The 14,273-nt window shown below is 47.9% G+C and overlaps 1 protein-coding gene across 1 annotated transcript in view; it reads left to right on the forward strand.

Moving 5' to 3' along the window:
- Positions 1–564: 564 nt before the first annotated feature.
- Positions 565–14,273, forward strand: part of pak6b (p21 protein (Cdc42/Rac)-activated kinase 6b) — a gene marked incomplete at both ends in the record, with an annotated part of 35,265 nt that continues 21,556 nt past the window's right edge. Inside the window, 3 exons of the mRNA XM_084000144.1 lie at positions 565–771; positions 1,696–1,902; positions 3,093–3,428. Of these exons, the coding sequence (XP_083856270.1) occupies positions 565–771; positions 1,696–1,902; positions 3,093–3,428 (750 nt within the window). The remainder of the gene's footprint in view (positions 772–1,695; positions 1,903–3,092; positions 3,429–14,273) is intronic.

A 14,273-nucleotide genomic window follows, 5' to 3' on the forward strand; every position in this document is an offset into this window, starting at 1 on the left:
TTTTTTTTTACCTTAAAATACATTAAAAACCCATTGGACATTTTTGTCCACTTGAAGGGTCATGGATGTTGTTAAAATGCATTACGGGTCCAAAAAATGGACTTTCATTCTGAAACTCGGGACATCCAGAGTTTACCCAGAGATAAACCTCCTCGCCAAAAACCAGCCCCCACTGACCTTTCATCTGACCTGGGGGGGGTTGGGAAAGTGTGAGAGGTGGAGAAAAATGGAGTAACAGGACATGATCAGGATCAGCTCCTCCCTCAATCTGGGACTTTTACTTTGAAATCCTTTTTATTGCATTTTCATTTATTGTTTATTTGCTGAGGACAGTGCACATTAATGAACAGTTTAATGCCGTGGCGTCATGGAAGTGTGCCGGATTTAGCTCAGAGCTAGTTTCCATCTGTAGTTTTGGTTTTCACATCCTGTTTGTAACCTGGTGTCTATATGTGTGTGTGTGTCTGTGTCTCTCTGTGTGTGTGTGTGTGTGTGTGTGTGTGTGTGTGTAAAGTGTGTACCTTGATGTCTGAGCGTGTGTGATTTTGCCGTGTTGCCGTGGCGATGTTCCGTCGGAGGAAGAAGAGGCGCAGGCCGGAGATCTCGGCGCCGCTGGACTTCCAGCACCGCGTCCACACGTCGTTCGACGCCGCCAGCGGCCGCTACGTGGGGCTGCCGCCGCAGTGGCAGAGCGTCATCGACACGCTGAGGAGGCCACGCCCCCTGGTCGACCCCTCCACCATCACCCAGGTCGAGCTCGGACCCCGGAAGGTCAGGGAGCGGCCGTTACATCATCATTACTAATCATCGTGTTTACATCATTTGCTAATTATAAACCCAGAGAGCAAACACGCTTAATGGCTTCTGTCTAAATTGTTATGTATATGTATGTTATGAACATTTAAATTGTTTCACATTTTCATACAAGTTTAGTTTGTTTATTTGAAGAGGGAACATTAATGTGAACGCACCCGAGTTAGCTGGAATGCTAATTTCTATCGATAGTCCCTTTGCTAGTTGTTAAAGGGCATCAGTCTGAAAGACTTTCTGTCCTGAAACACCCCGTCCTGACAGACAGCGATGTGACAGCGAGGCGAGCGAGGAAAAGTGATTAGAATGCGTAGCTACTTTTCAATCAGCTTGTCCTGACGTCGCTCCGTCCAGCGATGTCGCTCAACCCTGAAATTATCGCTCGCGTTGTCTCTATCTGGACGACATGTCGCGGCGGTGTCCCGCCCCTAAACACTTCTTATTGGTTGATAAGTCCACGCTGCTTCCTGTTGACAAGCTAGTTACCAGAGAGAGGAGAATATGAGAGGAAAAAACACTCCAAGATGTGAGAAACGGCAACCAGGAAATACCAGGGATCTCAGAATAGCGCCACAAGTTTGTGTAGCTACGTCCCTCGATAATTTGATTGGTTTGGATTCTGAACCAATAGAATATACTCGTCACGCTGCATCAGGACACCTTCGCGCAAGTTTTTCTTGCCGTTTCGCTCGCTCGCTGTACGTCAGGACGAGGTGTTAGAACTCTAGTTGGTGGTTTTTATTGGTTGTACTGTGAAGACCCACTTCATGTTTGTTTTTCATATTCCTTTATGAGCTGACTTCACTTTAAATAGAAGTTCACCCCCAAAAAATAAATTATTGATCGTGTTATTGATCGTGTTATTGGTGGTGTTTTCCCCGGCAGCGGATCGTGCGCGGCAGCTTCATCGGCCACGGCGACTACATCAGCCACGTGATCTCTGAGATGAGCCGTCTGTCCGTGTCGGGCTCCAACTCTCTGCGCCGCTGCAGCCCGTCGGCACGGAAACGGGCCCGGTCGCTGGGATGGCTGGGCGAGATGGCGGAGGAAGAGTCGTTCCAGTACGAGAAGATCGGTCGTCATGGAGACCAGGTAGGCTGTGTTCACAAAGCCTTTCATCTTACTGCTAGGAGTGCTCCTATTCACACAGCCGCTGAGACCGACTCTACTCTTACTGAGGATAAATCACTAAGAGTGACGCCCTGGTGACGCCCCGTTGCTATGGATTACGTCAACTCTCGTGCACGAATTAGAGGCGCTCAACACGGTGATTGGTTGTTGAGTGATTTTTTTTCTTCCCACTTTCGAATATTAATTTTCACATTCGTTGACAGCCCTAATATTATATATATTATATGGTGATCATAATAATGATTAGAAAATAAAATGCATTACCCACATTTGTGGCCTATAGCAGGATTCGAACCCAGAGTTTGGTTTACTAGAGGAGCTGCCTTATCACATGAGCTATTACTACTAACAGATGTGTGTGTCTAGCTCACCCACCACCAACAAAAATATTTTTGGCTCACATCAGCATGACTGCATCGCAGCGGTCGCAGTCACCTCGGTCCGACCGTTGTGACGCCTATATTGGACAGTCCGTCACCGTCACTACTCCCGTTTTATAGAGTTATAGACCATTGTCTCCAAAACATTTTCCTGGCTGCAGCCGTTTCCGATTCTTTGTGAATAGGTCTTACTGAGTTAGGAGACTTTTAAGCTCTCCCAGATTTAGGAGCTACTTTTAGGCCTAAAATACTTAGCCTACTCTTATTTTAAAGGGGACATGTTATGCAAAACTCACTTTTTCATAGCTTTAGTATAATGTGTATTTGCCTCCTCACCCCTTAAACGTCAGTTTTGACAACGTCAACATTTTGTAAACTGTCATGGTCAGAAAATGTGTCTCTTAACAAGCCGTTTTAATTTCACCCGGTTTATTACATCACAAGCCGGGTGATGTGAATATTCAAGCCCTCGCTCCCGTGGTTACCATGGTTACCTCAGCTACCAGAGCGAAGCTTCTAAACCGACCGTTTAGAGCAGGGCTGTGAAACTGGTGTGTAGAGAACCAGCTGTTTTTCTGACCAAAGCATGTTACTAACATTACTTTAGACATCAAGGCACCAGGTCAAGAAGCAGAAATGAGCTGAATATGTCGCCTTTAAAAAACTAGGAGTCCTAAATTTAAGACTGACTGCCACTTGTTTTAGGAGTAGCTCCTAAGTTCGGCCCTTAGCTACTTTTAACCCTGAGACTCTTTGTGAATACGGGGCCAGGTAACCCACGGCGACGGGAGGTCGACCTACTGGCAGGACCGGATCAGACTGGTCCGCGGCGAGACGAGCTGCAGCCCCGAGCTGAACGGCGCCCTGCCGGGGGTCCGGTCCCACCGCCACGCGGCGCCGGGGGAGGCCACGCCCCCCAGCGGCTCGGCTGGACGCTACGCACGCGGCAGCGAGGGGGCGGAGCTACGACAGCGGGCGACTTCCTGTCACTACAACCTGCAGAGCTCAGACCACAGAGTTCAGCTCAGACCCAAGACTCAGCTGCCCGACCTGCTGGCCTCGTCCACGCACACTCCCAGAAGGCCACACTCCACCTACGACCTCAAGGTACACGACACCTAGCTTAGCTTAGCTTAGTCCTCCGAGGCTTCTCTGAGTTACAGGGGGTCTCGGCGTAGCAGTGCATGTCCATATGACGGTTGCAAATGGATACCAACTGTCTTCGTAACAAAAAGACACACCAAAAAACATCCAGATACCTCCATGCTGCTCGTATGTAATGTCCCTCTTGTATTGAAGCCCCGAAATGCGAAATTGTCCCCCAAAAAATTAAACAAGTCTATATTTCAAGCTTGTTTTGTTCCCGGTTCAGGAGCTTCGAGAAGCTTCCGCTACAAACAAGCTTGAAATATAGACTTGTTTAATTTTTTGGGGGACAATTTCGCATTTCGGGGCTTCAATACCAGACGGACATTACATACGAGCAGCATGGAGGTATTTGGATGTTTTTTGGTGTGTCTTGTTACGAAGACAGTTGGTATCCATTGACAACCGTCATATGGACATGCACTGCTACGCCGAGACCCCCTGTAACTCAGAGAAGCCACGGAGGACTCTGAAACTTCTCCCAGCCCTTAGTCCACATGAGGGGGAGGAGATCATGAGGGACATTTCAATTTTGGGTGAACTATCCCTTTAGCTTAGCTTAGTTTAGCGTAGCTTATTTTAGCTTAGCATCCAGACTGAACCAAGAGGAGCTTCAGGTCTTTAACTAGTGAAGTACGCAGCTCTGGTTAGACGATAACCAATAATCAATGGTCTATATGCACAGCTCCACTCTACTCTACTTCCTGAACTTAGTGCTGCTCCTTCATTTCCTGTCTCACATTATTGGGCAAACTGATTCATCCAGGTGTGTCTGAGTCGTCACAGTGGTCAGACACACCTGGATTAATCAGTTTGTCCAATAATGTAAGACAGGAAATAAAGGAGCAGCACTAAGTTCAGGAAGTAGAGTAGAGTGGAGCTGTGCATATAGACCATAATCCGACTCTACGCTGACGATTCACTGGTTTCTGTTCCTGTGAGGTCAGAGGCTCCGCCCACTTCCATTATGTAAATGAGCTGAGTTTGTTGTAGTTTTCTTAGTTTATTAACACGCAGACTCAGAGACGACAGGAACAAGAAGGACCACTTGTTTACATAGACACGTGTTTATCCTGTTACATGCAGCGTCTGTTGTCTGTCTGACGTCTGCCCCATTTCACCTGAATGCAACATCAACTTCACGTCGTCTTCATGTCGTCTTCATGTCGTCTTCATGTCGTCTTCACGTCGTCTTCATGTCGTCTTCATGTCGTCTTCATGTCGTCTTCACGTCGTCTTCACGTCGTCTTCACGTCGTCTTCATGTCGTCTTCATGTCGTCTTCATGTCTTCATGTCGTCTTCACGTCGTCTTCATGTCGTCTTCACGTCGTCTTCATGTCGTCTTCACGTCGTCTTCACGTCGTCTTCATGTCGTCTTCATGTCGTCTTCATGTCGTCTTCATGTCGTCTTCATGTCGTCTTCATGTCGTCTTCACGTCGTCTTCATGTCGTCTTCACGTCGTCTTCATGTCGTCTTCACGTCGTCTTCACGTCGTCTTCATGTCGTCTTCATGTCGTCTTCATGTCGTCTTCATGTCGTCTTCACGTCGTCTTCACGTCGTCTTCATGTCGTCTTCACGTCGTCTTCACGTCGTCTTCACGTCGTCTTCACGTCGTCTTCACGTCGTCTTCATGTCGTCTTCATGTCGTCTTCATGTCGTCTTCATGTCGTCTTCACGTCGTCTTCACGTCGTCTTCATGTCGTCTTCATGTCGTCTTCACGTCGTCTTCATGTCTTCATGTCTTCATGTCGTCTTCATGTCGTCATGTCGTCTTCATGTCGTCTTCATGTCGTCTTCACGTCGTCTTCATGTCTTCATGTCTTCATGTCGTCTTCATGTCTTCATGTCGTCTTCATGTCGTCTTCATGTCGTCTTCACGTCGTCTTCATGTCGTCTTCATGTCTTCATGTCGTCTTCATGTCTTCATGTCGTCTTCATGTCGTCTTCATGTCGTCTTCACGTCGTCTTCATGTCGTCTTCACGTCGTCTTCATGTCGTCTTCATGTCGTCATGTCGTCTTCATGTCGTCTTCACGTCGTCTTCACGTCGTCTTCACGTCGTCTTCATGTCGTCCTCATGTCGTCTTCATGTCGTCTTCATGTCGTCTTCATGTCGTCTTCATGTCGTCTTCACGTCGTCTTCACGTCGTCTTCACGTCGTCTTCATGTCGTCTTCATGTCTTCATGTCGTCTTCATGTCGTCTTCATGTCGTCTTCATGTCGTCATGTCGTCTTCACGTCGTCTTCATGTCGTCTTCATGTCGTCTTCATGTCGTCTTCACGTCGTCTTCATGTCGTCTTCATGTCGTCTTCATGTCGTCTTCATGTCGTCTTCATGTCGTCATGTCGTCTTCATGTCGTCTTCATGTCGTCATGTCGTCTTCATGTCGTCTTCATGTCGTCTTCATGTCGTCTTCATGTCGTCTTCATGTCGTCTTCATGTCGTCTTCATGTCGTCTTCACGTCGTCTTCACGTCGTCTTCATGTCGTCTTCATGTCGTCTTCATGTCGTCTTCATGTCGTCTTCATGTCGTCTTCATGTCGTCTTCATGTCGTCTTCACGTCGTCTTCACGTCGTCTTCATGTCGTCTTCATGTCGTCTTCACGTCGTCTTCACGTCGTCTTCACGTCGTCTTCACGTCGTCTTCATGTCGTCTTCATGTCGTCTTCATGTCGTCTTCATGTCGTCTTCATGTCGTCTTCATGTCGTCTTCACGTCGTCTTCATGTCGTCTTCATGTCGTCTTCACGTCGTCTTCATGTCGTCTTCATGTCGTCTTCATGTCGTCTTCATGTCGTCTTCACGTCGTCTTCACGTCGTCTTCATGTCGTCTTCATGTCGTCTTCATGTCGTCTTCATGTCGTCTTCATGTCGTCTTCACGTCGTCTTCATGTCGTCTTCACGTCGTCTTCATGTCGTCTTCACGTCGTCTTCATGTCGTCTTCACGTCGTCTTCATGTCGTCTTCATGTCGTCTTCATGTCGTCTTCATGTCGTCTTCACGTCGTCTTCACGTCGTCTTCATGTCGTCATGTCGTCTTCATGTCGTCTTCATGTCGTCTTCATGTCGTCTTCACGTCGTCTTCACGTCGTCTTCATGTCGTCATGTCGTCTTCATGTCGTCTTCATGTCGTCATGTCGTCTTCACGTCGTCTTCATGTCGTCTTCATGTCGTCTTCACGTCGTCTTCACGTCGTCTTCATGTCGTCATGTCGTCTTCATGTCGTCTTCATGTCGTCATGTCGTCTTCACGTCGTCTTCATGTCGTCATGTCGTCTTCATGTCGTCTTCATGTCGTCTTCACGTCGTCTTCATGTCGTCTTCATGTCGTCTTCATGTCGTCTTCATGTCGTCTTCATGTCGTCTTCATGTCGTCTTCATGTCGTCTTCACGTCGTCTTCATGTCGTCTTCATGTCGTCTTCATGTCGTCTTCATGTCGTCTTCATGTCGTCATGTCGTCTTCATGTCGTCATGTCGTCTTCATGTCGTCTTCATGTCGTCTTCATGTCGTCTTCACGTCGTCTTCATGTCGTCTTCATGTCGTCTTCATGTCGTCTCCATGTCGTCTTCATGTCGTCTTCACGTCGTCTTCATGTCGTCTTCATGTCGTCTTCATGTCGTCTTCATGTCGTCTTCATGTCGTCATGTCGTCTTCATGTCGTCATGTCGTCTTCATGTCGTCTTCATGTCGTCATGTCGTCTTCATGTCGTCTTCACGTCGTCTTCATGTCGTCTTCATGTCGTCTTCACGTCGTCTTCATGTCGTCTTCATGTCGTCTTCATGTCGTCATGTCGTCTTCATGTCGTCTTCATGTCGTCTTCATGTCGTCTTCACGTCGTCTTCATGTCGTCTTCATGTCGTCTTCATGTCGTCATGTCGTCTTCACGTCGTCTTCATGTCGTCTTCATGTCGTCTTCACGTCGTCTTCATGTCGTCTTCATGTCGTCTTCATGTCGTCTTCACGTCGTCTTCATGTCGTCTTCATGTCGTCTTCATGTCGTCTTCATGTCGTCTTCATGTCGTCATGTCGTCTTCATGTCGTCTTCATGTCGTCTTCACGTCGTCTTCATGTCGTCTTCATGTCGTCTTCATGTCGTCTTCATGTCGTCTTCACGTCGTCTTCATGTCGTCTTCATGTCGTCTTCATGTCGTCTTCACGTCGTCTTCACGTCGTCTTCATGTCGTCTTCATGTCGTCTTCATGTCGTCTTCATGTCGTCATGTCGTCTTCATGTCGTCATGTCGTCTTCATGTCGTCTTCATGTCGTCATGTCGTCTTCATGTCGTCTTCACGTCGTCTTCATGTCGTCTTCATGTCGTCTTCATGTCGTCTTCATGTCGTCTTCACGTCGTCTTCACGTCGTCTTCATGTCGTCTTCATGTCGTCTTCATGTCGTCTTCACGTCGTCTTCACGTCGTCTTCATGTCGTCTTCATGTCGTCATGTCGTCTTCATGTCGTCTTCACGTCGTCTTCACGTCGTCTTCATGTCGTCTTCATGTCGTCTTCACGTCGTCTTCATGTCGTCTTCATGTCGTCTTCACGTCGTCTTCATGTCGTCTTCATGTCGTCTTCACGTCGTCTTCATGTCGTCTTCATGTCGTCTTCATGTCGTCGTCATGTCGTCTTCATGTCGTCTTCATGTCGTCTTCATGTCGTCTTCACGTCGTCTTCACGTCGTCTTCACGTCGTCTTCACGTCGTCTTCATGTCGTCTTCATGTCGTCTTCATGTCGTCTTCACGTCGTCTTCACGTCGTCTTCATGTCTTCATGTCGTCTTCATGTCGTCTTCATGTCGTCTTCACGTCGTCTTCACGTCGTCTTCACGTCGTCTTCACGTCGTCTTCACGTCGTCTTCATGTCGTCTTCATGTCGTCTTCACGTCGTCTTCATGTCGTCTTCATGTCGTCTTCATGTCGTCTTCATGTCGTCTTCATGTCGTCATGTCGTCTTCATGTCGTCATGTCGTCTTCATGTCGTCTTCATGTCGTCTTCACGTCGTCTTCATGTCGTCTTCATGTCGTCTTCATGTCGTCTTCACGTCGTCTTCATGTCGTCTTCATGTCGTCTTCATGTCGTCTTCATGTCGTCATGTCGTCTTCATGTCGTCATGTCGTCTTCATGTCGTCTTCATGTCGTCTTCATGTCGTCTTCACGTCGTCTTCATGTCGTCTTCATGTCGTCTTCACGTCGTCGTCATGTCGTCTTCATGTCTTCATGTCGTCTTCATGTCGTCTTCATGTCGTCTTCATGTCGTCTTCATGTCGTCTTCATGTCGTCTTCATGTCGTCTTCATGTCGTCTTCATGTCGTCTTCACGTCGTCTTCATGTCGTCTTCATGTCGTCTTCATGTCGTCATGTCGTCTTCATGTCGTCTTCATGTCGTCTTCACGTCGTCTTCATGTCGTCTTCATGTCGTCTTCATGTCGTCTTCACGTCGTCTTCATGTCGTCTTCATGTCGTCTTCATGTCGTCTTCACGTCGTCTTCATGTCGTCTTCATGTCGTCTTCATGTCGTCTTCATGTCGTCTTCATGTCGTCATGTCGTCTTCATGTCGTCATGTCGTCTTCATGTCGTCATGTCGTCTTCATGTCGTCTTCATGTCGTCTTCATGTCGTCATGTCGTCTTCATGTCGTCATGTCGTCTTCATGTCGTCATGTCGTCTTCATGTCGTCTTCATGTCGTCTTCACGTCGTCTTCATGTCGTCTTCATGTCGTCTTCATGTCGTCTTCACGTCGTCTTCATGTCGTCTTCATGTCGTCTTCATGTCGTCATGTCGTCTTCATGTCGTCATGTCGTCTTCATGTCGTCTTCATGTCGTCGTCATGTCGTCTTCATGTCGTCTTCATGTCGTCTTCATGTCGTCTTCATGTCGTCTTCACGTCGTCTTCATGTCGTCATGTCGTCTTCACGTCGTCTTCACGTCGTCTTCACGTCGTCTTCATGTCGTCTTCATGTCGTCTTCACGTCGTCTTCATGTCGTCTTCACGTCGTCTTCATGTCGTCATGTCGTCTTCATGTCGTCTTCATGTCGTCGTCATGTCGTCTTCATGTCGTCTTCATGTCGTCTTCATGTCGTCTTCATGTCGTCTTCACGTCGTCTTCATGTCGTCATGTCGTCTTCACGTCGTCTTCATGTCGTCTTCACGTCGTCTTCATGTCGTCATGTCGTCTTCACGTCGTCTTCACGTCGTCTTCACGTCGTCTTCACGTCGTCTTCACGTCGTCTTCATGTCGTCTTCACGTCGTCTTCACGTCGTCTTCATGTCGTCTTCATGTCGTCTTCATGTCGTCTTCATGTCGTCTTCATGTCGTCTTCACGTCGTCTTCATGTCGTCTTCATGTCGTCTTCATGTCGTCTTCATGTCGTCTTCATGTTGTCTTCATGTCGTCTTCATGTCGTCTTCATGTCGTCTTCATGTCGTCTTCATGTCGTCTTCACGTCGTCTTCATGTCGTCTTCATGTCGTCTTCACGTCGTCTTCATGTCGTCTTCACGTCGTCTTCACGTCGTCTTCATGTCGTCATGTCGTCTTCATGTCGTCTTCATGTCGTCTTCATGTCGTCTTCACGTCGTCTTCATGTCGTCTTCATGTCGTCTTCATGTCGTCTTCATGTCGTCTTCACGTCGTCTTCATGTCGTCTTCATGTCGTCTTCACGTCGTCTTCATGTCGTCTTCACGTCGTCTTCATGTCGTCATGTCGTCTTCACGTCGTCTTCATGTCGTCATGTCGTCTTCACGTCGTCTTCATGTCGTCTTCATGTCGTCATGTCGTCTTCATGTTGTCTTCATGTCGTCATGTCGTCTTCATGTCGTCTTCATGTCGTCATGTCGTCTTCATGTCGTCTTCATGTCGTCTTCACGTCGTCTTCATGTCGTCTTCACGTCGTCTTCATGTCGTCTTCATGTCGTCTTCATGTCGTCTTCATGTCGTCATGTCGTCTTCATGTCGTCTTCATGTCGTCTTCATGTCGTCTTCACGTCGTCTTCACGTCGTCTTCACGTCGTCTTCATGTCGTCTTCACGTCGTCTTCACGTCGTCTTCATGTCGTCTTCATGTCGTCTTCACGTCGTCTTCACGTCGTCTTCATGTCGTCTTCATGTCGTCTTCATGTCGTCTTCATGTCGTCTTCATGTCGTCTTCATGTCGTCTTCACGTCGTCTTCATGTCGTCTTCATGTCGTCTTCATGTCGTCTTCATGTCGTCATGTCGTCTTCACGTCGTCTTCACGTCGTCTTCATGTCGTCTTCATGTCGTCTTCATGTCGTCATGTCGTCTTCACGTCGTCTTCACGTCGTCTTCATGTCGTCTTCACGTCGTCTTCATGTCGTCTTCATGTCGTCTTCATGTCGTCTTCATGTCGTCTTCATGTCGTCATGTCGTCTTCATGTCGTCTTCACGTCGTCTTCACGTCGTCTTCACGTCGTCTTCACGTCGTCTTCATGTCGTCTTCACGTCGTCTTCATGTCGTCTTCACGTCGTCTTCATGTCGTCTTCATGTCGTCTTCACGTCGTCTTCACGTCGTCTTCATGTCGTCTTCACGTCGTCTTCACGTCGTCTTCATGTCGTCTTCATGTCGTCTTCATGTCGTCATGTCGTCTTCATGTCGTCTTCACGTCGTCTTCACGTCGTCTTCACGTCGTCTTCATGTCGTCTTCACGTCGTCTTCATGTCGTCTTCATGTCGTCTTCATGTCGTCTTCATGTCGTCTTCATGTCGTCATGTCGTCTTCATGTCGTCTTCATGTCGTCTTCATGTCGTCTTCATGTCGTCTTCATGTCGTCTTCATGTCGTCTTCATGTCGTCATGTCGTCTTCATGTCGTCTTCATGTCGTCTTCATGTCGTCATGTCGTCTTCATGTCGTCTTCACGTCGTCTTCATGTCGTCTTCATGTCGTCTTCACGTCGTCTTCACGTCGTCTTCATGTCGTCTTCATGTCGTCATGTCGTCTTCACGTCGTCTTCACGTCGTCTTCATGTCGTCTTCACGTCGTCTTCATGTCGTCTTCATGTCGTCTTCATGTCGTCTTCATGTCGTCTTCATGTCGTCATGTCGTCTTCATGTCGTCTTCATGTCGTCTTCACGTCGTCGTCATGTCGTCTTCACGTCGTCTTCACGTCGTCTTCACGTCGTCTTCACGTCGTCTTCATGTCGTCTTCATGTCGTCTTCATGTCGTCTTCATGTCGTCTTCACGTCGTCTTCATGTCGTCTTCATGTCGTCTTCATGTCGTCTTCATGTCGTCATGTCGTCTTCATGTCGTCTTCACGTCGTCTTCATGTCGTCTTCATGTCGTCTTCATGTCGTCTTCATGTCGTCTTCATGTCGTCTTCACGTCGTCTTCATGTCGTCTTCATGTCGTCTTCACGTCGTCTTCATGTCGTCTTCATGTCGTCTTCATGTCGTCTTCATGTCGTCTTCATGTCGTCTTCATGTCGTCTTCATGTCGTCTTCATGTCGTCTTCATGTCGTCTTCATGTCGTCTTCATGTCGTCTTCATGTCGTCTTCATGTCGTCTTCACGTCGTCTTCACGTCGTCTTCATGTCGTCTTCATGTCGTCGTCATGTCGTCTTCATGTCGTCTTCATGTCGTCTTCACGTCGTCTTCACGTCGTCTTCACGTCGTCTTCATGTCGTCTTCATGTCGTCTTCATGTCGTCTTCACGTCGTCTTCATGTCGTCTTCACGTCTTCATGTCGTCTTCATGTCGTCTTCATGTCGTCTTCATGTCGTCGTCATGTCGTCGTCATGTCGTCTTCATGTCGTCTTCATGTCGTCTTCATGTCGTCTTCATGTCGTCTTCATGTCGTCGTCATGTCGTCTTCATGTCGTCTTCATGTCGTCTTCATGTCGTCTTCATGTCGTCTTCATGTCGTCTTCATGTCGTCTTCATGTCGTCTTCACGTCGTCTTCATGTCGTCTTCATGTCGTCTTCATGTCGTCTTCATGTCGTCTTCACGTCGTCTTCACGTCGTCTTCATGTCGTCTTCATGTCGTCTTCATGTCGTCTTCATGTCGTCGTCATGTCGTCTTCATGTCGTCTTCATGTCGTCTTCATGTCGTCTTCATGTCGTCTTCATGTCGTCGTCATGTCGTCTTCATGTCGTCTTCATGTCGTCTTCATGTCGTCTTCATGTCGTCTTCATGTCGTCTTCATGTCGTCTTCATGTCGTCTTCACGTCTTCATGTCGTCTTCATGTCGTCTTCATGTCGTCTTCATGTCGTCGTCATGTCGTCGTCATGTCGTCTTCATGTCGTCTTCATGTCGTCTTCATGTCGTCTTCATGTCGTCTTCATGTCGTCTTCACGTCTTCATGTCGTCTTCATGTCGTCTTCATGTCGTCTTCATGTCGTCGTCATGTCGTCGTCATGTCGTCTTCATGTCGTCTTCATGTCGTCTTCATGTCGTCTTCATGTCGTCTTCATGTCGTCTTCATGTCGTCTTCATGTCGTCTTCATGTCGTCTTCATGTCGTCTTCATGTCGTCTTCATGTCGTCTTCATGTCGTCTTCATGTCGTCTTCATGTCGTCTTCATGTCGTCTTCACGTCTTCATGTCGTCTTCATGTCGTCTTCATGTCGTCTTCATGTCGTCGTCATGTCGTCGTCATGTCGTCTTCATGTCGTCTTCATGTCGTCTTCATGTCGTCTTCATGTCGTCTTCATGTCGTCTTCATGTCGTCTTCATGTCGTCTTCATGTCGTCTTCATGTCGTCTTCACGTCGTCTTCACGTCGTCTTCATGTCGTCTTCATGTCGTCTTCATGTCGTCTTCACGTCGTCGTCATGTCGTCGTCATGTCGTCTTCATGTCGTCTTCATGTCGTCTTCATGTCGTCTTCATGTCGTCTTCATGTCGTCTTCATGTCGTCGTCATGTCGTCGTCATGTCGTCTTCATGTCGTCTTCATGTCGTCTTCACGTCGTCTACACGTCGTCTTCACGTCGTCTTCACGTCGTCTTCACGTCGTCTTCACGTCGTCTTCATGTCGTCTTCATGTCGTCTTCATGTCGTCTTCATGTCGTCTTCATGTCGTCTTCACGTCGTCTTCATGTCGTCTTCACGTCGTCTTCATGTCGTCTTCATGTCGTCTTCATGTCGTCTTCATGTCGTCATGTCGTCTTCATGTCGTCTTCACGTCGTCTTCATGTCGTCTTCATGTCGTCTTCATGTCGTCTTCATGTCGTCTTCATGTCGTCTTCACGTCGTCTTCATGTCGTCTTCATGTCGTCTTCACGTCGTCTTCATGTCGTCTTCATGTCGTCTTCATGTCGTCTTCATGTCGTCTTCATGTCGTCTTCATGTCGTCTTCATGTCGTCTTCATGTCGTCTTCATGTCGTCTTCATGTCGTCTTCATGTCGTCTTCATGTCGTCTTCACGTCGTCTTCACGTCGTCTTCATGTCGTCTTCATGTCGTCGTCATGTCGTCTTCATGTCGTCTTCATGTCGTCTTCACGTCGTCTTCACGTCGTCTTCACGTCGTCTTCATGTCGTCTTCATGTCGTCTTCATGTCGTCTTCACGTCGTCTTCATGTCGTCTTCATGTCGTCTTCATGTCGTCTTCACGTCGTCTTCATGTCTTCATGTCGTCTTCATGTCGTCTTCACGTCGTCTTCATGTCTTCATGTCGTCTTCACGTCGTCTTCACGTCGTCTTCACGTCGTCTTCATGTCTTCATGTCGTCTTCACGTCGTCTTCATGTCGTCTTCACGTCGTCTTCATGTCGTCTTCATGTCGTCTTCATGTCGTCTTCATGTCGTCTTCATGTCGTCTTCATGTCGTCTTCATGTCGTCTTCATGT

Source organism: Trachurus trachurus (genome assembly GCF_905171665.1).
Source record: "Trachurus trachurus genome assembly, chromosome: 24".
In the NCBI taxonomy this organism is placed as follows: domain Eukaryota; kingdom Metazoa; phylum Chordata; class Actinopteri; order Carangiformes; family Carangidae; genus Trachurus; species Trachurus trachurus.